General features: G+C 36.4%; 2 protein-coding genes across 2 annotated transcripts in view; one reads left to right on the plus strand and one right to left on the minus strand.

The window, feature by feature from the left end:
* Positions 1 to 27,920, minus strand: part of hoxb13a (homeobox B13a) — a gene marked incomplete at its 5' end in the record, with an annotated part of 44,243 nt that overhangs the window by 4,590 nt on the left and 11,733 nt on the right. The window lies entirely within an intron of this gene.
* On the plus strand, positions 6,401 to 7,867 carry eve1 (even-skipped-like1; the record flags this gene model as incomplete). The annotated part of the gene is made up of 3 exons (XM_079634294.1): positions 6,401 to 6,425; positions 6,865 to 7,103; positions 7,439 to 7,867. The coding sequence occupies 3 exons, from the start codon at positions 6,401 to 6,403 to the stop codon at positions 7,865 to 7,867; spliced, it is 693 nt and encodes a 230-aa protein (XP_079490420.1).

Raw genomic sequence — 27,920 nt, forward strand, 5'->3', positions numbered from 1 at the left:
AAAGTTTAGTGCGCAATGTGCAATTTGCCTTTCTATACTTCGTGAGTCAACCGGCTAAGATACATTATGGTATACTGTCACTTATAAGCTACTCTCAGCACTGTTATGTCCTCTCGAATTTAAAGTTCACCGAAAGTTTTAACCTATCACTAATTTGCTCGTCCTCGTGTCGTTCCAAACCTCTATGCCTTTCTGTAGAATACAAAAAAACATATTTTGAATAAAGTTGTGGTCCAATCGACATTGGACTTCATTGACTTGCAATGAATGGACAAAGACGCACATTTTTTTCACCCAAATATCTCCTTGTGTGATTCACAGAAAAAAGAAAGGCGATTTAAGTTTGAAACGACATGAGGGTGAGTAAATGATGACAGAATTTTCATTTTTATGAGAACTAATCCTTATTATAAAAAAACCTTAAACAGCTACAGGAAGCACACGGTGAGTGCATATATATATATGCTGACAATGGCTGGTTTTCCCAAAGCTCTTAAGCGAAAAGTTTCACGCAACCTATATCGTGTATATCCAAGCATAAAAACAATGCGCATATTAAGGAGCGCTCTAGACCACTCGATATTGCAAATAAAAAGGAACTATATACTCTGACAGTGCATCAGAGACAGACAAATAAAATAAAATAAAATATTCGATATTAATGACTTGTGATTATTACCAAGGTACACAATATCTAAGATTTTACTCTATTTCAGTTAATGTAAATGTAATCATGTCACATGAAACATGATAATGCAGTAGTGTAAATAAATAAGTGAGTGAGTGAGTGAACATATGTAAATTAGCTTCTCCCACTCACCATATTCCTCTAATGGCAGGTTCAAATCTTCCCAAGTAACCTATCCTGTTGCATGGCACATTGCATATTTTTTAAATTGCATATTCACAACAATGCTTTGACCACTCAAACCAGATCTAAGAAAAGTCACATATGCATGTAATGGCGTTATTCTCTGCAGTGAGGATGCGGCTGTTGGTGTGCGCATATATTAGCTTGTTCTTCACAACTCTAAGTATAGGCTAATAACGCCACTATTCATAATAATAAAAAGTCCCATGGCATCTTAATCACTTTTACAATTACAGTTTAAATTCGTACCAAAATGCAGTTTCCGACATATTATTATAAATACGTTTAAATGGTCAAATGTACAGAACTAGCTATAAATCAAATCATGTGATGACAATACAATTGGAAATTGTGTCGTGAAACCATATAATTTATTATCGCCTATTAATTTTGGTATTTTGGTAACACCAGTAAGGGCTAACAGACCCACATTTTTAAAAAATAAGCTCCCACCAAAAATTGCATCCAGTTAAATCATATGATTGATTGCCTACTCTGATTGCCGCATCCTTCAATGGGGCGCTGGTGTCTTTCCGCGTGAGGTGCGCAACAATCTACAGGGAAAAATCATTAGCAAAGGTTTAATGCTCAAACACCTTATATTTTGAAACATTGATTTACAAAACAGTTGTCAATTTTGCTGCTATTCATTCCCTTTTTCAATTATAAAAAATTACTACTATGCATCTCTGTCCCAAAGGCCAATTCGTGTAATATACAAATGGCCAGTTAATATATTCACCTACTCAGAATCCAGAAGGGGTGAAATCAGATCTAAAAGGTAAATGCATGCAGTTTGTGATAGCATGATTATATAGGAGACAAGGAAATATTGAAAGACTAGTGGTAATGTGAGGACAATGTATCATTAAATCAGGATAATTATGTTGTTTTTGACACAAACATAGGCCTTTGTGAATTTCAGAACACCAGGTTACCATGTAAAATGCTGTTATGTCCCTATGACTCTATAAGAATAGTGGTATCTGTTGGAAAAAACTGCCTTACAAATAAAAAAAAATTGGATATTTCTTTATTTAGCACCAATCTCTGTATAAGTTTCAGTGTAATAAAAAAGGATGGTATAGACAAACAAGAGAGAGGGGAGAGTTTACCTCTGCTGTTGTGACCAGAAAATATTAGCATAATAACAATTATTTAAATGATTCATTTATAATTTGGAAAGACTATTTTTGTACATTGCAGAGTTGGGATATGGGCCTCAATATTTTTTGGAGAGGGGGAATAAGACTGATTCTGTGGAAAAAATAAGTATATTGCTATAAGAAATAAAAATTTGTGTCAAATTATCTGAATTGTACGCCTTAAAAGCTCTTTGATATCTGTGCAGAATGCATTTTAAAATAATGTGCATTTAAAAATAATGTACATTTTAGTGAAAATCTGACTGCACTTGTATGGCTTTCAAAATGCCTATATATTAAAACATCATAAAATCACATGCATCCAAACTGTCACGGCTTTCTGATAATGAATGATCTTAATGGCAATCTGAGAGTGTAGGATGCACATTTCCAAAGCATGCTATATATGCACAAAATAGATGCTAGTTAAGAATGCTGTCTAATCATTATGGATTGCATGATACGAAACAGCACATCACTACATTAGGATAAATGTGTAAATGTGGGTCACATAAGCTTAATCAACTTCATAATTATGTTCTTTCATTACTTAAACTACAACACAAATACAACAGCACACTGTTACAACAAAAATGTGCAAATAATTTACCTTTATAGGGCTACAACTGATTGTCATTGTCACAACTTCGAAAATATGCATATTTAGGTTAAAACCATTTGCTGTCCTTTTGCCCTGATGGTTTCTATCTACTTATATCCTTTATTTTATAATTAATTTAAGTGCAGCACATAATAGGGCTGATATTTGCAGTTCAACACAAAAAACAAACAAACCTGAAAACTAAAGTTTTGTAAAGGGTAATACATTTTTTCCAAACTAAAACAAAGATTTAATTAACCAAGTAAATGTCTTATTTCTGATGTTAGAGTTCAATGGAGAAGAGGTATAGGCCAACTAAGAGAAGTTTAAACTAGAGTTATAAGCATAATTAGCATGGAATATTGAAAAGTTCAAAAGACATTTTCGATCATTGTGGAGATAAAAACTGTAAAAATCGAAAGCTGCACTCAAATATCATTTTAACTAACTTATCATTTTAATAACTCCGATAAGATTTGCTCATATAATAATAATTGTTGTTGTTGTTGTTGTTAACAACACAGTCATTGGTAATTGTTTCGAAACAAGTATGAATCTGACGCATAGATTACTATTTAGGTATATCCTGCTTTTTGTACAGTTTACATTTCAGTAATTATGATCAGACACCGAAAGAGCGCATCAGGACCTTTCCTTGAACATAACAGCCAGGTGTGTTGGAGCAGGAAACTATAGCTACTGTCTGCAGATCAACCTTGCGGTACGTTATAATTTCACGTAAACGTAAAGCCTTGTGGATCACTGCATGCATTATACAAATGAGACTTATTGATAGCAGCACTATAAGCGGTTAAGGAGGCATGGGTAATGAGTCCTGTTTTAAAATGAGAAATATGGGAAATCACATATATCCATATGTGAAACTTTAAACATAAAACCGTTTTTAAGAACGTCACGATCAAAGTATATTAATGCATTAGGAAGAAAGAGTCCTGCATCAAAGCAATACAGATACAAATGTGCGCAACCAAGTTTGTGTTCAACACTAGAATCTCCGTTAACGGTTTGATCAGGTGCACCTGATCTGCCCCAATAAAATACAGCTTTATAATATTGTGTGGTTAACATTGGGCATGGGGAATAGATTTAAACATTTAAAAGAAGACGAAGACGAAGAGGAGTGAAAGCAAAATGACACGCATACCTACTGCAGAGCAATGAAACGCATCTAACAGACCCTAATTTAAATATCTTCAGTTTTTCTTATTCACATAATAATAATAATTTTTAATTTGTTTGCCCTTTATGATAAAAAAATGAATTGCAGTTAAGCTACTTGAACATTTCAATATTTTGAATAATAATATTGAAAATTAACTTATTAATGGAACCTAAATAGGCCTGCGTAGTTTCATCAAATAAATGTATTTTATACAAATGCATGTCAGCATAAAGAGCACTAATATAAACTACAGTAATAAAAATAGTTTCAAAACAATATAAAAAGACAAAAAAAAATGTCTATTTATTTGTATTTATTTTCAAAAGTAAGGGAAATAGCTTGAGGAAAAAACTGCAGTATCTGCTGACATTATGTAGCCTATAGATTCTTGCAGTTCTGTGCTAAAGAAAGACCCAAACGGACACGCCCACAAACAGTGCATATCGTGGTCATTTTGTGTAGCTGATGATCAGTAACGGGACTTTTTTTATCAACAATTTTCAATGCAGACAGTGTCGTTTCAGTACAACTAAACTGAGCAGCCTATACAGACACACAGTTTTGTCTGATAATGGAAGCGCAATTTTTGTCACCCCTACGCGATATCTGCGCCAGTCTCCAGATACAGCCCTAGTGGAGCCTTTCCCTTAACTGACAAGTGATCAAAGCACTGGTGTATAACAATATACCCATTGGTCAGTTTGATATCAGGCTAATCTGAAGCCCCACGGATGGGAGCATGTGCTAGTCTGAATACGGGAAATGCAGGCTACTCGAAGTAGGAAAGTGGGGAAAATGCCAATAGCCTACTCCAGGGGGATGAAATTGTTGTTGTCCACCTCGGTTGAAATTGTTTTACGGGGGCGGGGCGGTCAGAGTACGCGGGCAATACGTGAGAAGTGCCGGTAGCCTACGCAAAAAAAAAAAAATGTGAATGGTGGCCTAGGTGCGTATATACCGGGCCACTTCGATCACTGGATATAGGCTAGCCTATGCCACAGTCGTGAGATGGAAAGAAAGGGAAGCTCTCTTTGTTGCTAAATCAATAGGCCTACGCAATGTAAAACAAAACCTGAAAGCTTCAAGTAGCCTACTAACGTTAATTACGCACCTCATTCTATTCAGAATCCAAAACTGCTATTCTAAAACAGGAACTGAATGCTAAATGGCAGACAAGGTTGCCTATAGCCTAACTTTATGAAAATATACTTTTCTGGATACATAAATGTTAAAACATTATATCTGAGTGAGTGACATATGACCTTTACTTAAGTTTAGTGTCCAAACAAGCTCAACCACATGGTAAACTGCAGAAGCGTGCAGTCACGTGACATTTGTATCTGTATGCATCACTGCTGTGTCATTGCTGTGTCTTTAAAATGGTCTTAAAGCCACAATAATTAATTAAGAAACTAAATGTAAAATATTAATCAGGCTAACTTCCTATATTCAATCGCACTATACCGTGCCTTCGTTCAGCACCTTTGAGCCTGACCAATACGATCTCATGAAAGTGCGTATCTATACCACGAAAGTTAGGCTATTTCTCGTGCCATTTATACGCCAAAAAATGTTTTGCGTGCATATGCTACGCACTGAAAACCCTTGGGTAGGATTAGGGGTGGAGAGTGCGTGCGTATTACCATGTCATAAAGTGTGTATCAGCTCGCGAAAACTGCAGTTTAAAGTGTAATTTATAGGCCATATGCACGCAAAAACTATTTTTGACGTATAAATGCCAGAAATAACATTCGTGGTATAGATACGCACTTTCATGAGATCATAACGATGCACTTAAAGCAAGATTCACCCAAATATGAAAATGTTGTCATCATTTAGCTACTCACCCTCATGTCGTTCCAAACCTTCTTCTGAAAGTCTTCTGCGGAACACAAATGAAGACATTATGAAGAATATTTCCACTCTTTGTCTACACTGATAGTAGTTCCAAAACAACGTTGGACTTTACTGATATTATAAAATAATCATATTTTTTGTGCATGCCGCAGAAGACAGAAATGCATTCAAATTTGGATCGACATGAGGACGGCTAAATGATGACAGAACTTTCATTTCTGGGTCGGGTGAACAGAAATTTCATTTCATTTCTTTGGCGCTCTTCATCGTAAAATAAGGTAGCCATGCGACACTTATATTGCTTATTAAGCAGTGTCAGCATATTCTGTCTGGCAACGTTGATTTTTTTATTATAAAAAAATGAGTTAGTTCAAATTCTCTGACAATTTTCCAATTAATTGTCGTTTTAAAATAAATACATTTTCCTCACATACTTGGGCCTATGCGGCACTGTAACGCTTTCATCTCTATTATAAACTGTAGACATCTGCAATTTGGGGACATAAGGATTCTAATGATTGACTTCCAAAAATACAAACATCAAACACCAAGGAACAATCAGGGTTGGCCTATCTCAACGGGGAAGCCACTGTGACAGTATGCAAAGGGAGGTCGATCTTAATTCTCCATAACAAAAAAGTACAAAGGCCGGTTGGAGACCAAAGACAATTTAACACCTCCCTCTGTCCGCGCGCCCCGGCGGCGCCTCAGCGGATAGAGCGCGTCTCTCATTAGTACACAAGATGGGACGACCTGAAAGGTGCAGAGGTGAGGGAGGAGGGGGGTGGACAGCGACTACAAAAACAACTCATCTTTTCCTTCATAAACGAACTTGGCTCGGAAGACAAGTGACGAGAGAAAATTCCTTTTTTTGGGTAGGGCCTGGTCTGGGACTGTTTTGAGGACTATGAAAAGTGTGTGAAAATCCATTTGGGGAATATCTGGATTGCGGACGTGATATAAACGATAAAATGCGTAAGTAGCCAACAACATCCACATTTCAACAGCAAGCTGAGAGGAACCTAGGCTACACATTTTTTTTTCATGTCGTTTAAGGCCTGCTGCTGTACAAAATCAACATCTGTGTAGCGAGTTCATTTCATTAGGAAATTAACTTTGGGCTTTACTGAAACCCCCCTTCTTTCTCATTGTAAATGTGATGTTCGCAAAGTAAACGAATACCTAATGTGAGGTAAATTTTCAGTAGCAGAGGGCAGGGAGTCGCCAGTGTCTACTGTTGCTCATGCTGACAGTGATCAAGGAGAGGAAGAGTGCCCTCGTATTTCACTACTGAATGGGATAGACCAGAGTCGGCGGCACCGGACTGCTTTCACGAGGGAGCAGCTGACCCGTCTTGAGCAAGAATACTGCAAAGAAAGTTACGTGTCTCGACCCAGACGATGCGAACTGGCGGCAGCGCTTAACTTGCCCGAGACCACAATAAAGGTAATTCACTGCGCAGACCTTTTCATGCCACACTCAACCTCTGGCCCAACAGGCAGCATTTAAACAGTTTGCTATAAAAAAAAAAGTGTTCATTTAAGAATAAATTTGAGACTAACTTCTGCAATCCATGAAAATCTACTGAAGTAGAATTTTTTTATTTTGAGTTTAAGAGAGGATTGTTTGTGTTTTGTGAGACTGGGGGTTACAACCATAAAATCAGACACCGGATCTCTTTCCTTGCTGAAACTGAAAATTTGGTTACATCTGCCATTACCTAATCCCACCAACATGCTGTGTCCTTCACTAAGACCCTTTATCACTCTATTTCATTATAGGTCTGGTTCCAGAACAGAAGGATGAAGGACAAGAGGCAGCGTCACAGTCTGCACTGGCCTAACCCCCTGGACCCAAACCTGTGTGCCTTCATGGTGAGTCAGGCGGCTGCTGGACTCCCTTACCCACTGCTGCCCCGCTTACCCCTTCATCTATACTCTCATCTCGGCATGGGTAGCCTCCCCGGTTTTTCAAACCCCTACAGCGCCACCACAAGGCCAGTGGACACTTTGCACCTCCCTCCTTCGACCTACCCCTGGCTAGGTGGACTTCCACAACCGGCTCTCTATTCCCCTGTCCAGACAATGCACCATCCCGCAGGATGCCACTGTCCCCATTGCCTGCACTGGAGACCGGACCACCTGCTTAAACCTAGAGGGGGAGCTAGGACAGGCACGCAGCCCAAAACCTTCGGCAGTGCTTCAGGATAATGGGATAGAGGTGCATTTACCATGATAAAATGGATAGTTCACCCAAAATTGAAAATTCCATCATTGTTTACTAAACCTACTTGACTTTTTCTACAGCAGGATACAAAAGAATATATTTTGAAGATTTTTTTGCCCATACAATGACATTTCTAAGGCTATTTTGTATGTATGCATCTGTACAGTTATTCAAAATCTAGATAATGTCACTCTTGAAAAACTTGTTGTTTATCGTACTGTAATATAGATAACAGTTTGGTTTACTTTCTTAAAATACCTGATCTTTTGAAGTTTGTTCAACATTTTTCATCTATTGACATTTTTGCACCTGAACACTGTGTACATATATGCTTTCCAAAAATATATATGACAAAATTGACTATTAAAAATATTTATGGAAACATTTTACTTAATGTATTGCTGCATTTTTCTTAATAAAAAAATAATAATTAACAATAATAATGGGACTATGCAAGGTCAGAAAACAGTTAATGCTCTACTCATTAACATCCTCAAGAATTCATAGCTGAATTTACACCAGCACTTTTGTCATTGTTTAACACCAACCTGTTGACCAAACCACACTGTAATCTTAAAGACTACTTATCAACTTACAGACACAAAGCTCCTGTCATTACACTCCTTGCTAGACACAGCCTGCTGAATTATGATCTTGAAAATCTAAAATCAAACAGCCTGTAACCAGACAAAACATCAACAGGTGGACAGGGATGTCTGAGACTTCAGAGCCTCAAAGATCTTGCTCTAATATATAATGTCTGCAAGTGTGCAAGTAAAACGCCTGAATTAATGCATAAAATGACATACAGTGGCAGCAAGCGGACTTGCCACAATGACTGTCTTGAATTTATGAATACACATGATTGTATACATATATACAGTTCAAAAGTTTGGCGTCAGTATTTTGAAAGAAAATACTTTTACTCAGCAAACATTTAATTGATCAAAAGTGCCAGTAAATATATTTATAACATAAAAAACCCACTATTAACCAAAATTACATTTCCACATAAAAAAAACTTTAAGCAGCACAACTTCTTTCAACATTGATAATAACAAGAAATGTTTCTTGAGCAGCAAATAATCATATTAGACTGATTTCTGAAGGATCATATGGCACTGAAGACTGGAGTAATGATGCTGAAAATTCAGATTTGATCAAAGGAATAAATTACATTTTAAAATATATTAAAAAAGAAAACATTTATTTTAAACTGTCATAATATTTCATATTATTACTGTCTCTATTTTTGATCAAATAAATACAGCCTCGGCAAGCATAAATCCCACGAACACCAAAGTTTTGAACGGTAGTGTATGTTCATTTATTGTTTAATTCACTGCTACCATTGTCTATGAAATTATGGCACTAGTCATGACTTTTAAGAAAAAACACATACACACAACCAAACACCCCAGCTTTCAACACACTCCACTGGAAATTAAGAATTAAGCAGTTCGAAGGTGAACATACCCATATCCAGGTGTGTGGGCTTATTTTACCTCCACCTGCTACAGGTGAACTCTAGTTGAAAGGCTTCTCAATCTGTGTCTCAGTGTAAATAAACCAGCGTCTGGCTTGTGTCATGATAACCCTTACAAGAACATGAGCTGAATGCCTTACATTCAACTTTGTAGCTACCAAAACAATTTATGTGATGTAAAAACTTCAGGGTTGCTGCTTTATATGGATGATTTTTAAAAGTATTTTTCTGGTATTTGTCAGGAATGTCATAGCATTGCTTTAGACAGAATGCATTTAAAAACATGGTTTGTAAAATAATAGTAATGTGTCGTCATTATGAATGCATGTAACATTGCACATCTATGCATGTTTAGAGGTGTAAAAACCAACACTTTGGATGCTTAGATCATTAGAGGCATCAGCAGTACCCTTGTCTGAGTCTGACAATAACTCAATGGGTGACGTCTGCAGTAAAGCCTTGGCAATAGGTGGGAAATGACAGTAAAGAAGAAAAAAAACTGCTCCTGTGAATTGCGAGTGATGTGGTAAATTGGGACAGACTGTAAAGAGATTCTGCTCTGGTGACTGTGGGAACACCGATTGAGCACACAGTAGCGGATCCTCTTTTGTCTGGAGAGCACTACCGTGTGATTTTTACAACTTCCTGCTCCTAATACTGCCTCGGCCTTGAGGGAGTCAGAGGTGGACAGGTTGACATGACTGCAAGTTCTCCATAAACCTTCCTCATTACTTAAAAATATGCCCCTTCTTATCTCCTTTGAAATATTGAACATTGTACATTTGTACAAGAACATTGTATATTTAATCAACGCATGCACATTTAAAAAAAAACCTCTTAACAGAGTTACAGGAAGTTGCTTCAAAATGCATCATACGCAGATCAACAAGTTTCTGTTAAACTTTTAATATTGGGTTGTTCAGAAGCCACAGAAGTAGTTGCATTTGCAGCAGTTTCACAGGATTATTTCTATTTCAAATAAATTATGTTTGTTTGAACTTTCTATTCATCAAAGAGGCCCAAAGCAAAAGGAGAGAAAGGACTGACTGGAAAGAATAGTTGACTTTTTGTGGGTCACACACTTCATAACTAAATACAGAAACGTGATTACGCCACAATAAGTGGCGGTTTGTTTAAAAGGAAATTAAGTCAATTATTAAGTTAATTAAGGAAAATGAACTCTCAGAGACACATTAGCACCTCGGGGGAAACCAGCAGTCTTATACAGTGAAACAGATGTTTCACAAACAGCTGTAAGAACCAAAATTTGTAAAAGTGTAACATTTACATGACAATCAAGCATATGCACTGAGCTTTATGTATTGCTAGCTGAAAGTGAGATGAGCAGTTGAATGGCATGTAGTGAGCACAGAACGCTTAGTTAGGTTCAAGAAGAAGCCACACTGAAGCTGCTGTGTTTGCCAACAACCACAGCTGCATCGTCTTATGGACGAATGATCGCCTGAAGCTGCCGAAAACAATTAGCCTATAAATATGCAAGCGTTTGTCCCACTAAACAACTTCCCTGTACAGAGAAAAAATCCTAAGGTTATGACAAACTCTTAAAGGGATGGTTCGGAGTAATTTCAACCTTTGCACCATGACCTCGAGCCAAACACCCCCCCAGAAGCTTTTTTCCCCTTGGTCGAACATTATTGAAGTTAGAGCATATTTAGAGATATCATCCGAATGGCTTAGTGCAGGCGCTAATGGATCCAAGGTTGTATCTCGTAAATTACCCCACTAATAATGCCCGGAATGGTACCAAACTTCTACAGTAGTACATATAGGTTCTGTACTCACAAAACGAGGCATTGTAAAGTTTGTAAGTAGATCAGGAGTTTATTTAAATAACACTTGCCTGATGGCTTATGCTACCGCTAACATGGACGTCAAGGTCACTTCATTGATTGTGCAAAGGACCCTATAAATTACTCGGAACCATCCCTTTAAATTCACAAAATTATTGTTCAATATCTATTGCTATTTAAAGTTTAGCTGTTTAATTTTAGCCAAAGTATCTTACAGTAGCCTATTGCAAGAACAGACACAGACATCCTTACAGTGGACCTATTATGCCCTGACATGATACAATACTTGCAACTTAACGTAATGGGTATTACAGATATAGAGAAGAACTCCCTTTGGAGGGACTTGCAGACCTTTTTGATGCTCAAACAGCCACTAAAGAAAGTTGAAAATATATTAAACAAAAACTTAATAGGTCCTCTTTAACCACTAAACCATGTCATCTTATATTTTAATTTCTCCATGGTTTACAATAATTGTCTGACCAGATAGTGCTATATTAATTTAAGTAAACTGCTAATGATGTTCCCGAATCAAATACTAGAAAACACAGTTTACATCATCACCGAATCATCCCAATCACTTGAACAAATGAAAATCTGACCTTGTTTCTTCTTAAATAATACTACAGGATAGCTTCAGTATTGTTCTCAGTTCTGTAATCTCGTACCATTTGTGATAGCATAATTAGTCATGGTCATGCTGACATACTTCTACCGGTAATATAGAAAAAGCAAAGGAAAGCAAGCAATAGAGTTATAAGTATGTATGATGTATCTATATTGTTGCTAGGACAAAGCTTTATTGCAGCAGTAAAATCTACAGGCTTGGCCTGTGTCAACTGAAGCTATTTAAGTACTGTAAAACTCAGATATAGAGTGATGAAATCTGTCTGTGTCAAATTGTCTGTCTTTTTTTTAACTGTCTTTTCAGAGTGAGTAAAAATTTAAATAGTGAATCATTCAGTCAGAACATTTTTGTCCTCTCGGAGAAGACGCTGAGAAGTCTATTCTTCCCTATTGTGATGTTCGAGTGAAACAGCTTCTCAAACAAGAAAAAATATAGGGCGGGATTTGATTTTGTCTATCGGAAATTGATTGAATGGTTGTGGTCTGCTATTTCTGTGATGTCATGTGAGTGACAAGTTAACCAGCCCTCACGTCGGTAAAGACGTCATCAGAGAAGAGATGAGCTGCAAGAGGGAGAGGAAGTTATTTTGATTAAAGATTGTGAGGGCACATGATTTAAATAAATAATGATGTGCATGAATAAATCTCTTATTATAAATAACGCAATGTTACATAAAAGGAACAAGAATTGTCAATTTTGTCAATTGTCATTACATTTACAATTTAAAAATAGCTGACGCTTTTATCCAAAGCAACTTATAAATGAGAAGAGCAATAGAAGCAATCAAACTAACAATATGTTGGCAGTAATATGCAAGTGCTGTGACTAGTCCCAGTTAGTCTAGCACAGTACACGTAGCAAGGTGTTTTTAAAAAATATATATACAGGTGCTGTAATTAGAATATCATGATAAAGTTTATTTAATTCAGTAATTCCATTCAAAAAGTGAAACTTGTATATTATATTCATTCATTACACACAGACAAGTGTTTCAAGTGTTTATTTCTTTTAATTTTGATGATTATAACTGACAACTAATGAAAATACCAAATTCAGTATCTCAGAAAATTAGAATATTACTTTTTTTTTTAGAAATGCTGGCCAACTGAAAAGTATGAACATGAAAAGTATGAGCATGTACAGCACTCAATATAGTTGGGGCTCCTTTTGCCTGAATTACTGCAGCAAGGCGGCATGGAGTCGGTCAGTCTGTGGCACTGCTCAGGTGTTATGAGAGCCCAGGTTGCTTTGATAGTGGCCTTCAGCTCTTCTGCATTGTTGGGTCTGGCGTATCACATCTTCCCCTTCACAATACCCCATAGATTTTCTATAGGGTCAAGGTCAGGCGAGTTTGCTGGCCAATTAAGAACAGGGATACCATGGTCCTTAAACCAGGTACTGGTAGCTTTGGGACTGTGTGCAGGTGCCAAGTCCTGTTGGAAAATGAAATCTGCATCTCCATAAAGTTGGTCAGCAGCAGGAAGCATGAAGTGCTCTAAAACTTCCTGGTAGACGGCTCCATTGACCTTGGACCTCATAAAACACAGTGGACCAACACCAGCAGATGACATGGCACCCCAAACCATCACTGACTGTGGAAACTTTACACTGGACTACAAGCAACGTGGATTCTGTGCCTCTCCTCTCTTCCTCCAGACTCTGGGACCTTGGTTTCCAAATGAGATGCAAAATTTGCTCTCATCAGAAAAGAGGACTTTGGTCCACTGTGCTTTATTAAATCCAGAGTCAACGCAGCTGTCTACCAGGACATTTTCAGAGCACTTCCTTAATTTTCCAGCAGGATTTGCACCTGCCCACACTGCCAAAAGAACCAAAATCTTGTGTCTCTTTGGGATGGTACCACAAGGTGCCATACACTTGCAGAACGCAAGCTTCTGTAGGGCACATAAGTTTGAAGTAGTGAGTTTAGGTACAGGGGTGCAGAGCCAGTGGTTGTTCTATAGGCAAACATCAGTGCCTTGAATTTGATGCGAGCAGCGATTGGCAACCATTGCAAGTTCATGAGGAGAAGTGTGACGAGTGCTCTCTTCGGGTCGTTAAAGACCACTCTGGCTGCAGCATCTGGATCAGTTGCAGAGGTTTGACAGTGTATGCTGGAAGGCCTGCCAAGGGAGCATTACAATAGTCCAGTCTGGATAGAACAAGAGGTTGGCCAAGAAGTTGTGTAGCATGCTCCGATAGGAAGGGCCTGATCCTCCTAATGTTGTATAGGGCAAATCTGCAGGACCGGGCAGTTCTAGCAAGTTCTAGTGTAGATCAAATTATCATCAATCCCAACTCCAAGCTTCCTGGCTGTCCTGGATGTAGTTATGGATGACTACTCCACAAGTAGCTCTGTCTTCACAGGGTTTAGTTGAAGGTGGTTGCCCTTCATCCAGCAAGAAAGCAGGCTGAGATGAGAGCAGCTACCGTCAGATCCTCTGGCTGGAATGAGAGGTAGAGTTGTGTGTCATCAGCATAGCAGTGATAGGAAAAAACATGTTTATGAATTACAGATCCTAGTAATAACATGTAGATGGAGAAGAGAAGTGGTCCAAGCACTGACCCCTGAGGCACCCCAGTAGTTAGACGTTGCGACTTAGACACCTTACCTCTCCACGACACCTGAGAGGTAAGACTTGAACCATTGGAGTGCGGTTCCGGAGATGCCCTTTGTTTTGAGTAGTCAGTAGTCATGTGAAAGCAATAACTAAATCAGCATACTATCATCTGAAAAATATTGCAAGAATAAGATACTTTGTTTCCAGTCAAGACTTAGAGGCATGCTTTCAACACCAGCAGGGTGGATTATTGTAATGGACTCATCACCTGCCTTCCCAAGAAGACCATAAGACAGTTACAGCTCATGCAGTCGCTGCTGCCGGGATTCTGAGCAGAAGCAGAAAATATGAACATATCACACCAGTCCTTTACACTAGCCTTCCTTTACAGGTCTTTACACTGGCTCCCAGTAACATTTAGGATTGATTATTGATTGATTTAAAGTATTATTACTGGTATATAAATCATCCAATGGCCTAGGACCTCAATACATTGCAGATATGCTCACTAAATGTAAACCCAACAGATCACTCAGATCATTAGGATCACATCAGCTAGAAATACCAAGGGTTCACTCAAAGCAAGGAGAGTCCGCTTTTAGCTACCATGCCAGCCGCAGCTGAAACCAGCTTCCAGAAGAGATCAGGTGTGCTCTTACAGTAGTCACATTCAAATCCAGACTCAAAACACATCTGCTTAGCTGTGCATTTAATGAATGAGCACTGTGCCATTGTTCGTCTGACTGTTTGTACTGTATTTCATTTTATTTTTTATTCTAAACTGTTTTAATTCATCTTATTTCAATTTATTCTATGTAAAGCACTTTGAATTACCATTGTGTATGAAATGTGCTGTAAAAATAAACTTGCCTTGAGGGTTGACAGGAGGATCTGGTGGTTAACTGTGTCAAAAGCAGCAGACAGATTCAGCAAGATAAGAACTGAGGATTTGGAAGCTGCTCTTGCCAATCTCAGAGCTTCAATAACCAAGAGCAGGGTAGTCTCATTCGAGGCTGATTACTAGATGATATAGTAATTGGTTTCTTGGGGTTACGCAAACCTGCTTAAATGCTGTGGGAAAAGTACCAGTGTGAAGAGAGGTTTTGATGAGTGAGTGCGGGTACAACTGAAGAAGAAATGGCTTGAAGGAGATGAGTGGGGATAGGATCAAGCGAACAGGTAGTAAGGTGATTGGAAAGGATGAGTTTTGAGACTGCCTCTGAGAACGGAGAGAAGGAAGGCAGAATGTGTGTGTTTGAGTGGTAAGATGCACGTGTCAAATTGTGGAGTGGAAAATTGGCCGCTGATCGTGGTGGTTTTATTTATGAAGAATGTGACAAAATCGTCAGCTGTTAGGGTTGATGAAGAAGGACGTGGAGGAGGGTTAAGAAGAGAGGAGAATGTTTTGCAAAACAATTTAGAATCAAAGGAATTGTTCATTTTGTTGTGGTAGTAAGTCAGGTTAGGGTTAGGGTTAGACTAATAGGGTTAGGGTAGCAGTAGAGACATTAGCAGAGAAGGAAGTGTGACAGTTTCGGGACAAACCCACACCGTTTGAATTACTATCAATGAATGAAACGAAAATTACCAATCAGGAGAACGACTAAGAATGAAGTGAAAGGTATGAAAAGGAGGGATTTTGGAGGAGGGATTGATACAAACAAAGGTCAGTGGGGTATTTCGATTTGCGCCACTTCCTCTCTGCAGCTCTGAGTTTAAATTGATGCTCCGAGGAGACAATCAGATAACTAAGGGGCCGAGGGGTGGCGCGGGTTGGCCTAGATTAAAGGGGGCAAATGTTGTCTAAGCAGCACGATGTTAAAGAAACACTCCACTTTTTTGGGAAATAGGCTCATTTTCCAAACTCTCCTAGAGTTAAAGTTGAGTTTTAGCGTTTTCAAATCCATTCAGCCGATTTCGGGTCTAGCAATACCACTTTTAGCATAACTTAGCATTGATCATTGAATCTGATTAAACCGTTAGCATCTCTCTCAAAAAAATGACCAAAGAGTTTCGATATTTTTCCTATTTAAAACTTGACTCTTCTGTAGTTACATCGTGTACTAAGACCAACAGAAAATGAAAAGTTGTGATTTTCTAGGCCAATATGACTAGGAACTATACTCTCAATCCTGCGTAATAATCAAGGAACTGTGCTGTCATGGGTGCAGCAGGCGCAATGATATTACGCAGTGCCTGAAAATAGTCCCCAGCTCGGTAACTTCCAACGTGACCGGCACTAAGTTTGTAATATCATTGGGCCTGCTGGTACGGCAGCAAAGTCCCCTGATTATTACGCAGGAATGAGAGTATAGTTCCTAGTAATATTGGCCTAGAAAATCGAATTTGTTTATTTTAAGTAAATTTTTTACACTGAACTATACAAAGCACCAATCACTTTCTCTGCAAACTGCAATGATGTCTGCAGTGCAGACAAGCACAGCTACAAAATACCATGCTATAAACTTGCATATACGCATACTAGGTCTTGGGGAAGATATGATATTATTTAGGAAAATATTAATTAATTTAAATGTTTTGGACCAGAAACATATGTCAGTCATTACAAGGAAATGGATGAATTCATCTTCAGTAGGAGTGGGTACAACATCAACACAACCTCAGAGACCAGTTCAATTAAAATTTCTACTAGAGGGAGAACAAACAAGTTGTAACAATTGCAAGTAAGGGGATGATTTGATTTGCTCAGGTTTCAGGGCAATATTAAAACTGTGGAACAAAGATGTAAACAATCAAATAAAAAAAAATCTGTGCATCACTGAGTCCCTGCAGCCTGTTTAATCGGTGAGCCGATAATTTTCACAGCTGTATTGCATAGCTTAAGGGAAATGTACCAGCACAGTAGTGGATCCGGTTGACTAACCTAAAAGCTGTGAATGTTAATCTGGTACTCCAGAGACAGGACAGGTTGGTCCTGAATCATTTTCATTGGTTCAATCTAGTGCCTCCTTCAGGCCTTACGGTATTTTTGCCCCATACTGTAGATAGAAAACAGAATGGTCAAATTCATGCATGCAAATTAGAGATGCCTTACTGTCCGTTATTATCTGCTAGATCAGAATTACTTTTTATGGTTCTTGTGTTTTCCACAACATAATGTGAAATAAGATGTTTGAAGGATGCATTTTGATCATTGCTTTGAAAATAGTAAATCCAGCTATTCATCAAAAGCATAACCATATATTGGTTCAAAATTAAAATAACTTACATTCTAGTTTCAACAGAATTTACTATTTGAAAATGTTATATCAATTAAAGTGACTCTTCAACCCTCTAAAGCCTGATTCCTTATGAAATAATATTGAGAAATATAGATTTTTTTTTAAATGGAAAAGTTTATTGAACCTTTAGAGAAAACGTTTAAAAAACGTTTTTTGTTGATTATCATATTTGATATGTCAGGCTGTTATGGCTCATATACGATAACATGGAGCGCCTCATACTTAAAGAGGGGGAAAAAACATAAAAAACAAGTTTTTCTCAGAGGCCCAAGAATATGCAATTTCATGCATTTACTGATATTTATATGACAGAAAAAGTAAGATGCTATTTTCTGATAGCTTATAATGTAAATCAAAGACCGCTTTATAGCAGACTACTATAAAGAGCATATCTGTTGTCACTCTATCTGCCAATAATATGCCTTAGTAAGATAATATTTTAATGCTTAGCCTAGTTTATGATCAAAGCTCTGTGGGTTTTTTTTTGTGGGGGGCAAAACATATAATGCAATGCAATATAATGATAATTGAGGGAGGAAAAAATAAACGTTCCCTTTGAGGCACATTTTAACATGATTTTTCTTAAAAATATGTCTGTGTAATCAAGTAAATCTACATTGCTGAAGTCCAATAAATGTTCATCTGGAAATATTATTAACAATAGGATATATAAAAGTTATTCTTACATTTGGTTTATAAAATCCTTAAACATTTCACAGCAATTGTGTTACTTAAGTTGAAGTCGTTTTTTTAGAATTACACTAAAAGGCCTTTTACTTGCTAAAATAAAGTATAAAACTATTAATCTGACAACAGAAAGCATGCAGTAGATTGTGTACAACAGCTTTCTTTTTCAAAGATTTGATCATGTTGACAATCAAATATGACAGAAGGCTTTATAAGGTTAATGTACAATAGGAAGTATGTTATTAACAAGAAGTCCCAAATGTTAGTTTATGCGTCTAGTTTCACGCTGAGCTGATTAACGGTTGGGAGACCATTATTCATGTCTTAAGCTTGTTAATATAACTGCTTGCACCCTTTTACTGTGGGTTAATGTGCATACAGAGTTGTGGTTGTGTCCTGTGGTTGACGACACATGCCTCAAAGCTACATCTGACTTCTGTCAACCTGTAAGTGCAGCCGCAACCTTATCTGTTAAAGGTCCATGATGGCATATAAACGGCAAGATATGCATGTCAGTGGGAATATTTGCAGTCTGGAATGCTATAGGCCAACTGATGTGGTTGTATACTACAGTTGTTGATGTGTGTTAAAAAGCAATGGCTTCTGTGTTATCAGTGTGTGCTACGAACTGGTGAGCTGGAATCAAACACACCAGTAACTGAATCTAGAGCCCGCTTGTACACTGCCAATGAGACATGCCACAATTTTATGGGCCATCACAGAACATGAGGATCTCCCAGGGTCCTAGAGTCTGAAGCTATGCACCATCTACTGTTTGCTGTGCACATGAATACAATACTTTTGGATAAACTCAGTTTCACTAAGTCTCCAGCTGTCCAATCTCACTGGTTCTTCCTGGTCATGATACCTTTAATTCTGTGCTTTAACATTTTAGGAGTGTTTTTTTTCTTTTTCGGAAAACTACACATATGTTCAGACCAACTTCTTTAAAAAAATAATTTGACCCTTGCTCTGCATGCCTTTCAATGGTCTTTACTAAGCCAATTGGTTAGTTGACTGATCATATTCTGATGTCGGATATCCTTTAGGGTTTCTTGTTTTGTTGAATAATATGAAGAACAGTGGAAAAATTAGACAATAACAAGATCAAATAGTGTGACACCTGTGGCAAGAATACTGGCATATTCTAATAAACATTCAATAAAATTATGCTATGAAAAACATTCAATGAGATAATTATGGACTTAAAATACCTTAACATAAATAAAAAGGAAATGTAATATTACTTTATATCCTTATTTTAATGATATCACCATACAATAATGTCATTATTTAAAAATAAATATGTTAGCGTGCACTGAATATAAAAACCCCCACATATTTTCCAGTTTACAAAACCTTTTTGAGTCTCACATGTAATGTAATTTTCTTAAACTACATAAAAACCCATGCCATGTCAGACCATAAGAATTCCCCCAAATGTTTTCCCAACTAGTCAAACACAGTTGTCAGAACAAAGAACTTCATATTGCTGAAATGTTAAGGGGTTAGTTCCCAGCATGAATAATTTGTGTTTTATTATTGTTTTGTTGTTTGCGGACTAAATATTATTTTTTCTTATTTTGTCATTATTGTTAGTTATTTGTTGTGTTGTGTGAAGAGCTCTTCTTTTTACATTTGTTGATTGTTACTATTCTTGAGTTTTGTATTTGAGTATGTTCAATTATTTAAAATTATATCCTTATATTTGCTTTATTGGACGATTCTTCCTTTACAAACAAAGCATAGTTCACTTAAAATACAATATTTTAATTTGTTGTGTTACCAAATGAAATTTAGCTGAACAAAATATCTGTTGTTGTCATAAAGAATTGGTGTTATTTGGGGAATGAGACATTTTGTATTTAGTGAATGAACAAATTCAAATTGACAAAACAAAGTAGTGTTACAATTATTAAGACCATAGTTGAGAGAACTTAAAAATCTGAAGGCATCAAGTTACCTTGCTTTATATAAAGTAAATTTGCTCTATTAAACAAACAAAAGCTGCAGGCCAGCATGCCATGCTTAACCAAAAAGGGGATGTAAATGTTAAAAATTGACATTTTACACTAAAAATACAAAATAATGTAACATAATAACAACAACAAAAAAGGGTCAGAACATGTTGTGGGTTATGTAGGCCTATCAAATCACTAATCGGTTGGTTGGTTAACATTAGAAAGAAATTAGATGGCTGACTATAAGTATGATACAATAAACCAATGTTCGTCACGCAGATGACGCTTCTGAAAAGGCAACTGTCAAGTTGATTGTCAAGGGTGAATTAAGTGATCACCAATATGAGCTGTAGGCCTACTCACTCACTGTGGATGGCAGAACACTTTAAGTGAGTAAACTGAACGGTAGCCTACACTGTAAAATAATATTTTACAATATTCAAATATTAAAACACTAGAAAAAAAAAGATTACCATGTTTTACGTCTTGAGAAAATATATATATTTCCACTTCAGGATATCATGTTTAATTCAATTTGAGAAATGTAGCCTACTATAGCCTAGAAATTTCTGAGTGAAATTTGTTAGGAATATATAGCCTTAGTCACTTTCGGACTTATAGCCTATAGCCTATTATCAAATATAACTCCTTTATTCCTTTAATTAAAATGTCAACTTATGTGCTCGTGTCTTCACATGGGGTTTGGTAAAACAAACACATATCCTATGAATTCCTGTTCAATTTAAATACCACCATATCAAAAAAATGTACGGTTGCTTATTTTCTTTTGTACTTAGTATCGCCTTGGCGCATCTCCATTGAAAGGCGCAAAAATGCCGATTTGGACACGCCGTGAAATTCTTTCGCAATGTTTTATGGGACAAGAATATTACTAGGCTAACACTATAGGCTCTCTCTTTTCAAATATTTTCAAAAATGTCGTAATTTAATATTGGAGTTGTTAATTCAAGACCTTGAACACTGTATTGAAGAATTTTCAGCAATAGCTATGGGGAAAATTAATGGGATAATTAAACTTCCAGAAAAGCCAGGCCTTTAGGGCGATCACGATTGTTGCAGCGATTCCGGTTTGTGTTATAGGCTAATACTTCTGGTATTTATGATTTATGATATCTAGAGATATAATTTAATTACATATGCCCATGTATTAAACGGTTTATGTTTTTGATGAAATTAATTAGGGTTTTTTTTTATTCTGTAAAATTCTGGAAAATTACATCGACAATTGATCTTGCCAAGTTTGAGAGTGCATAGAATTACATTTCTAAAGCAGATTTGAAGCAGGATTTATATATATAGGCTATATATATATATATATATATATATATATATATTAGAAGTATTATTAAGTATTAATACAATTAAATATTGTTTGGCAGCTCCGTTATGAAAACTCATATATATAAAAAGAGTCTTACATTGTCCAAGTGGCCATAACTGCATTTTGTTAAGATATTCCCCTATAATGTAAACAGCAATTCCAATTTCAAATGTACTTTATCGACATGATTGTTTTGCATACAATATTTCCAGAGAATGATGACACAAAAAAATGATGCAAAGGAAATGTTAAAAATGTCTGCTAATACTGATCAATTATAATTAGGGCTGTCAAAAGATTAATTACACCCAAAATAAAAGTTTGTGTTTACATAATATATGTGTGTGTATACTGTGTATAATTATTTATATATATAAAAACACACACAATCATGTATATATTTAAGAAAAATTGGTTATATTTATATATAATATAAATGATATAAATGTATATACAGTATATAAATGCAAATATTTCTTAAATATATACATGTGTATTTATACATAATAATTATACACAGTACACGCATATATTATGCAAACACAAACTTTTATTTTGGATGTGATTAATTGTGATTAATCTTTTGACAGCCCTAATTATAATACAACAGAACTGAATAAAATAGACTTTCAGCAAGGACATAAAGACAAAAAATATTAAATTGCTGTGACAAATCCTCCACCAGACACCTGCATTTCATTTCAGTTTGTTTAGGAAACTGTGAAAAGAGTGTTTAGACCTTTTTTGTGAAATATGTGTCTTCTGATTATTACAGTAAAGGAGATGCTCTGGAACCCTATTTTGCCTGTATCAACCTTTTTCTAGACATGGACTTGTATTTGTCTCTGGTTTGAATCTCATACAATGAAGATTTCAGCAAGATCATGTTTGATTAGAAATTAATAAATACATGTAGGCCTACATAGATTTTTACTTTCATTTTTCAAATAGCAGTGCTGGCAGAACGTGATAGGATAGGATACTATGTGTTAGTGTAATCTGCCTGTTTTAGCGCTGAATGCATTTGCTGATGTTCTCCTTTGAACTTTTAGTAACAGGTATACTATTACATAATAATACTATACAATGTGATAGAAATGTGACAGGAATATCTTCAATATCATAAAAAACTCAATGCCTTTTCTTTTAGTGCTTATCAAAGCTTCCTTAAGTGCTGATTTTTAAACAGTTTTTTTCACAATATACACTGCTGCCTAATACTCATTTCACATAAATGATGTACATCACTGAATTCGCTGGTGTATGATGCTGCTTTAAAAACCAGCAAACACAGAAGTCCTGTGCATTGTGCACACTGTCTCTCATGCCACCTACTGGTCAACAGCACACATGAAATCAGATTCGTCCTTGCAAGCATATTTAAATGATTGACACCATTGTCAAAATACATAATTGCCATTATTATTATACAGCATGGTTTCTGAGACTAGTATCTTTGGTTTCTTCCATGCCTTTGGTATCTTAGAAACTGTAACAATCAGTACAGCGAAATCCGTGGCTAATGGGCTGGAAATGGAGAACTGTCTATTAACTCCATAAAAAAATAATTTGAATAGAAATTACATTCAGTTCTATTAACGGTTCTTGCGCATCAGATTCTTTCACCAATGGAACAAATACTGTTGCTCCTGACATCAGACTAAAACCTTTTTTGGTTCGAAATGTAAACTTTAATTTTTAAAATTGCAAGGCAAAATAAATTATGTTTTAAATAGTCACTCAAAAATGAAAATTCTGTCATCATTTACTCGTCCTCATGTTGTTCCAAACCTATCATTTGAGTAAATTAATAACATATTTTTTTCCATCCATGTAATGGAAGTCAATCGTAACCTAAACTGTTTGGTTATCAACGTTCTTCAAAATATCTTCTGTTGTGTTCCACAGATCAAGGCATACAGGTTTGGAAAGTTCATATTTTTGGGTGAACTATCCCTTTAATGCTTATGTCTTTCTATATGATCAAATTTCTTTAATCTGCATTTCACTTTTGATCGCTTATAATTTAGACATTTGTTTTGTGCACTGCAAATAATGTTGGGTTTGATGACAATTTTGTCTGTGATGTTCCTCATTTGAACGTTGCTTTGGATAAAAGACTGAAAGACTAAAATAATACAAAGACAATTATGCACCATAATGTGTTGACCTCACTGGTGAAGATCTTACAGAATAAATTCAAAACACCAACAAACTACATAAATAAACAAATAATCCTGCTATGCTTTGCTAAAACTGTCAGAATAAAGGAGGCAGGATTAAATTGAATTGTGATCGGCCTGCCTGTAAAAATCATACACCCTGATAGTAATTAAGCAAGAGGGCGATCTGACTTTCTGCGGTAGGGGAAGTCTTAAAAAAGGCTCAGCTCTTGTAAACAGCATCAGAGGGGGCTCATTCAGACCAACCTGCATCATTCACATGCCACTTATTACTCATTCCCCAACCGTTAAGCCTTCTCTCTGCGTTGTAAAAAAAGGTGTGCACCAGCATGCAGTAAAGAAATCTGCAATAAACAGCCTTCACTGGAACTACACAAGAGCCCGATCTTTAACTCCACTGGCTCTGAGTCCTTCAGCAGCCTCTTGAATGTCATGGGGAATGTGAGATATTTTAACAGGGCTTGAGCTGGTGCGTTGGGTACAAAGGGATGATCTTAACCCTTAGGAGACAAACATCTGTGATTACATCGCACAGATTCGCCTGTAGCTTCTGTTAAAGAACTGCTTATACTATAACTGATGGCTACAGTTTGATGACATTAGACATAATTTCTGAAAGGAACATTATATCCATATAATTCACTTCTAATAGCTGAGCTACTGACCAGGCCTTGAACGTCAAATACATAAATACAAAAAAAAAACAGTGCTATTGTAATGGTGAGTGATATGTTTAAAGGGCCCTCCCGTGAGTTAAAGTATCTCTGTGCAAATTTCCATGCACCACCCAGGCGCAACTCACCCGTATTTGGGTGCGAGCGCCCCTTAACCAGGCGCAGACATCAAACGAGGGCTCATAAACAGGCCGGGTTTGTAGAGACTGCAACCTAAGACATGGCTTTCATCGTTGGTACTATTTGGGGGGAACCCTGGGGGGTCTGGAAGGAGAGGGATCCTGGACACGGGAGTGGTTTTTATAGACAGGTACTGTAACCTGAGAGCACTGCTCCTGCCTGCTTCAGCGTCACCCGCTTTCTTTACAGACAGGCAGCTGGCCATAACCAGAGCCTGCCTCCGGGCATCACGCACTCACTCTCCCTCGGCTTGGTAAGCAGGAATAGATGGTGATTTGGACCACCAGACCGATACACCGTAAATCTGAATAAGCTAGCATCAAATTTGAGATAATCAGTTACATCACAATTTCTTAATCAAAAGTAATTCAAAGTTTAAGTAGAACTGTCAGATTAGACTGTCCGATGTTAATATTGCTCTTAACTTGAAATATTTGAGTAAGACAAAGGAACTCACACTACAAGATAATCAGGCTGATTTGGGCCCAATTCGTCCCTTTTCAAAAAATAATTTTGGTCCCGATTGTCTTGATGGTTCTACAGATCATCTTAATGTTCCTGTGGTGTGAGGTGTGTTGGGCCAGCCTCATACATTTAGCTTAAAATTATCTCAAGTTCTCAATATTTGTATAAGTTTAAACATAACTAGCTAAATGCTCGCATGCATGGTAGCACAATCCTTTGATTAGCATAGTAATTGCTGAATGAGTAAGGATATATAGAACGTTTAACATACCTGTTCTCAAACTAAGATCATACTCATCATCATTATGTTTTTTTTTTTATTTGTCTGCTCACCAAGGCTGCATTTACTTGATCAAATATTTTTTTATTATCACAGTTAAAAATGGTTCTGCTGCTTAATATTTTTGTGGGAACACTTTTTTCAGGATTTATTTGAATTAAAAAAGTTACAAAATTGGAAATGTCTGTATTGTAGTTTTCAATCAGTTGTATGCATCCTTGATAAATAAATACATTTTCTTTAAAAAACAACTTTTGAACAGTAGGCCTATTGTATTATTTTCTTTTCTTTTTTTGAGCCATTATAGGGACCTCCAATGAAAATTAGCATGTGCTAAAATCACTATGTGTGGTCTTTTTTGGTGTTTTAGCTATGATGATGTGTTTTTGAACTCATAATAATAATAATAAATATAATAAAACATACAAAATTCAACATTTGTATATTCTTTTTACACACAGAAAAGTATAATAGGCCTACTGACGTATTTACAGCACTAAAACGTAAAACATTTAATAATTTATTTACGTAGGAACAACTCTACCGACGTACAAATTTGAACGTATTCCTATTTAAGCATATTAAAATCGTGGCATTAATGTTTTGACTCTTGCATTCATTGCCTTATCTCATATAGCCTAGGCTATAGCCTACTCATAAATAATAACATTTAGCTCTTTTCGTCCCTTCTGCTGCAAACTCGTTTCGGATTAGCCTAATTTACATGGTTAAACAAGAATAGCTACACTTTAAAACATTAAAAATACATTATTTAATCGTTTAACCATTTTAGTTTATTTACCGTGAGACACAAAAGGCGTTTTCTCAGAACCATAATACAGTGACTAAAACACAACATAAATTCACAAAAGACATACATTTTATTAGCTTGATGTAATCCTAATCTTTAGAATCCATACGTTGTTTGCAAGAAACAGATCCAAATTCAGCCCTTTATCCAGCGATCTTCCTCTCTATTATCAGCAGCGACCGAAAACGTCAAATCCCGCGCTCGTGATGAATTCAAATAAAAAAAATTGCGCCCTCAAGAAGCGTTATGACATGTTTACGGCAGTGATATCAAACGCTCATTGGCTCTCTCGCCTCTCGTCGGTGTATTTGAAATGGAGAGGCGCGCGCGCCTTCACAGAGCGAAGCCGGATTAACATTTTCATGGATTAATAACTTAAATTCTGCTCCGTACCTCATACAAAACTATTATATACTGCCAGATAGGACTGCAACTGCAACACATCGTCATGTTAACGACTTTTGGTACCGGTTTTGACATTTTCTCATTAAAAAATGATTACACTTCTGTCTGTTAATGTTTTTCTTCATAATTTGTAGCCTACGTAGTTTTAAGAAATTGTTACGGGTATAGGTTTAGGGGTAGGAGTAGGATTAGTGGCTCAAAATATATTTTTACACATCTCTGTCCATTATGTTTTATAATTTTTATATTTTTAAATGGGTATGTTTAGGTTTGGGAGTAGGGTTAAGGGATCTTACATTTATCTATAAAATGGTATAAGGGAAATTATACAGATATCTTTTTATATGAAATATTCGTAAATAGTTAACGTTTTGTTGCTGTAAAATCGTAATAATGTTACGTATAAATGTTACAGATACATCCATATTATAGGTTTCAGCATCTATCCATACGTACAAAAAAGTACGTTTTCTATCTTTGAAAAGTAGGCCTATATTAATACCTAGGCCTACGTATTAATAATGAGACCAGGCTGACCAATTAGTCCTAAAAAGAGGGGTGGTTGTTGGTTTATTTAGTAGGCGATGCTGCCCCCTGGATCAAGAGGGCTCTCATTTCAAAAACTGAGAAGCAAAGCCTAAAACATAGGCCTACTTATAAAAACATATTTATAACATCTAACGTTACATCTATATAAAAATGATCTGTTTGATGTTTGTTGATTTTTAGGACCTATGGAACATTCTTATCTCTAAAAGAACAGGATGAATAGGCAGATCCTATACTTTGCATTCAGCTTAGTGAGCAAACATTAGACACGTTTAATAACAAAAGCTGGTGCCACTGTAGTTTATTCTTTAACTTGCCTCATCACATTGTCTGTAAGCAGACAGCTAGAGATGACAGGATTCACTAATGTTTCCTGTACGGAGTAGAAGTAAATGTTACCTGCAGACAGAGCCGTCGCATAGGCTGTGCGAACTGTGCAACCGCACAGGGCCTCGCGCCACTAGGGGGCCTCGCAATCTTGCGTTTTTTATTATTACTAGGCCTATTATTATTTTTAATTTTGTCTTTTGTGGTGGAACACGCAATGTAATGCTATATAGAAATATATAGTTTGCATCTTAATTTAATCTTTGTTTTATCTTTGTTTTATTATTTTATTAGTTCATTAACTAATTGTTAACTCAACTAATTTAACGTAAAGAGCTGGATACTAATTAAATAAATGTCAACTAGCCTAAATGCATTGATTAGAATTTCCATAGAATAAAGATTTTTATAGTCGACTAGTAGTCATTCATTTAAGCAATTAGTC

The sequence above is a fragment of the Phoxinus phoxinus genome (assembly GCF_949152265.1).
Source record: "Phoxinus phoxinus genome assembly, chromosome: 1".
Lineage (NCBI taxonomy): Eukaryota > Metazoa > Chordata > Actinopteri > Cypriniformes > Leuciscidae > Phoxinus > Phoxinus phoxinus.